This window comes from Danio aesculapii, chromosome 2, assembly GCF_903798145.1.
Source record: "Danio aesculapii chromosome 2, fDanAes4.1, whole genome shotgun sequence".
Taxonomy (NCBI): domain Eukaryota; kingdom Metazoa; phylum Chordata; class Actinopteri; order Cypriniformes; family Danionidae; genus Danio; species Danio aesculapii.
Genome location: NC_079436.1, coordinates 37,066,741 through 37,068,675, shown reverse-complemented (window position 1 = coordinate 37,068,675; position 1,935 = coordinate 37,066,741). Strand labels below are relative to the sequence as shown.

General features: G+C 44.5%; 1 protein-coding gene across 1 annotated transcript; it reads right to left on the bottom strand.

The window, feature by feature from the left end:
* Window positions 1–256: 256 nt before the first annotated feature.
* Window positions 257–1,301, bottom strand: gpr160 (G protein-coupled receptor 160). The gene has a single exon (XM_056467423.1). It carries the CDS (start codon window positions 1,234–1,236, stop codon window positions 343–345), a length of 894 nt encoding a protein of 297 aa, XP_056323398.1. The 5' UTR covers window positions 1,237–1,301; the 3' UTR covers window positions 257–342.
* Between the last annotated feature and the right edge of the window lie 634 nt (window positions 1,302–1,935).

Below are 1,935 nucleotides of genomic sequence, written 5' to 3'. Positions count from 1 at the left end.
ATATATATATATATATATGTGTGTGTGTGTGTGTGTGTGTGTGTGTGTGTGTGTGTGTGTGTGTGTGTGTGTATGTATGTATGTGTGTTTTATAAGTTAGTCAGTTCATATAAAGATAAATAAACTATAGCAGACATAACAATCAGTGAAGCGCACCCCGCAGTTGCTCCCTGGACCTCATACTGTCCAGAATCTGTCCTACTTATTTTCAGCTTGCTTATTTTCATATTTCCTAACGCACTGCAAACAACCCTGCGGAAATCATTTAAATTGCATTTAATACGTGTTTATTACTGTAACGCAAACAAGCAAACAGATAATCCTCATTCAGACCATACACGGTCAGATATTGAGTGTTTTAACTTGTTTAGTGGCTCCAGTTTGTCCATAACCCCGCTCCTCAGCTCCGCATGAACAGCTAACGCCCCAGGAACAAAAGCCGTCAGTGAAGGTGTCGCTTTTCGTGTAATTGGGCGCAAAAGAGCGACCGCACAGAGTCAAAGCGACACAGAAGCTGTTGAGGAAACACAGCCAGAAGACATTCACCTGCAGGAGCGCGTGCATCTCCACCTGCAGCAGCGGAGACACGATCAACAGTACGGGGAACGGCGCCCACGTGCTCATGAACGTCAGCATAACCCGCCGTAAACAAAGCAAACAGCGCTGCTCGGGGGCGCGCAGAGCCCTGCATTTGTCCACCGGTGCGTACGAGTACAGAATGACGCAGGTGGTCGTCATCAGCAACGCCACGAGGACCTGAGAGCTCTGAGCGCTGCTAAACATCTCACACTGGGGATTCTCATTATCATCCCCTAATAATACAACAACACCGGGCGTCCAGAAAACATACAGAGTCGCCGCAATCCAAAGCAGAGCCACTCCAGCAACGTAAGTCAGTTTCTGTGTGTTTGTTGAGCTTGAAGATAGTGTCCAGAAGTTATCAAGTCCTACAAGGAGAAACACTGGCCAGTTAATCACTGCATAGATGAGGCATGCGATCTGAGCCAGCAGGCATATGTGGCTCCTTGTGATGTGCCAGCCTGAGATGTTGAAGTCTTCCAGGTAGAAAATAGCAGTGAGGACCAAACTCAGGAGGCTGTCAATTAATGTTAAAGAAATGCTGAAAAATCCAGAGAAAGTCCGGCTCATGTAGTGCCTCAGCACCACAACCAGCACCCAGTTCAGCACATTCTTAAGCCAGAGAACCAACAGGAGTGAAGGCACTGAGGTTTCCATGATAAGGCATAATCCAGCAGAAATCACAACACCTGAAAGTCTTGTGTGAAAATGAATGGCAGTTCCTCATTGAAAGAGGTTCTGCTCTCTCACTGGACACACCCCACCTAGGCGCAGGCCAGCCCATACACATCAAATGGGAGTTCCAGTGGGAGTTTATTAGTTCAGGTGAGACATATGTGTGCATTATTTGTCTCCACAGATCTATTTTGGTGTACTTTTACATGTCTTGCATAACACAATGTCTTTGGCAAATGTTTTTGGTTCTAATGTTGCTTCCACAACAGTAATTTAACTTTAGATAGCTATATAAACTGAAACTGGATACTAGAAAAACCTGTGTAGGAGAGTCTAGCCTGTCATTCATCACACTTTCCTGTAAACATAGACAATATATCATTGTCTTTTCATTTAAGACTTTTTTATTTAAAATTTAGGAATTGCCCGGGCCTCAATATTTAAGGCCTGAAAACATGGAATGGTCTATATTGACCTCAGAGGTGCTGCTAGTCAACAGGTAGGGCAGGCAAATGCCGTAAATTATGGAAGGCCCACATCCCCCTCTGCTTTTTTCTGTACAGTTTCTATATTCAGTTTCAGTTCTAGTTTTACAGTTTCTCTTCTCTATTCAGTTTTGTGTGGGGCCCCGGCGAGCCAAGAATCACCTTTGATCTATTGTCATTTTCTGTAAAATAAACG

Coding starts and splice junctions, on each gene's coding strand:
- gpr160 (XM_056467423.1), bottom strand. CDS start 1,236: ATGGAAACCTCAGTGCCTTCACTCCTGTTGGTTCTCTGGCTTAAGAAT.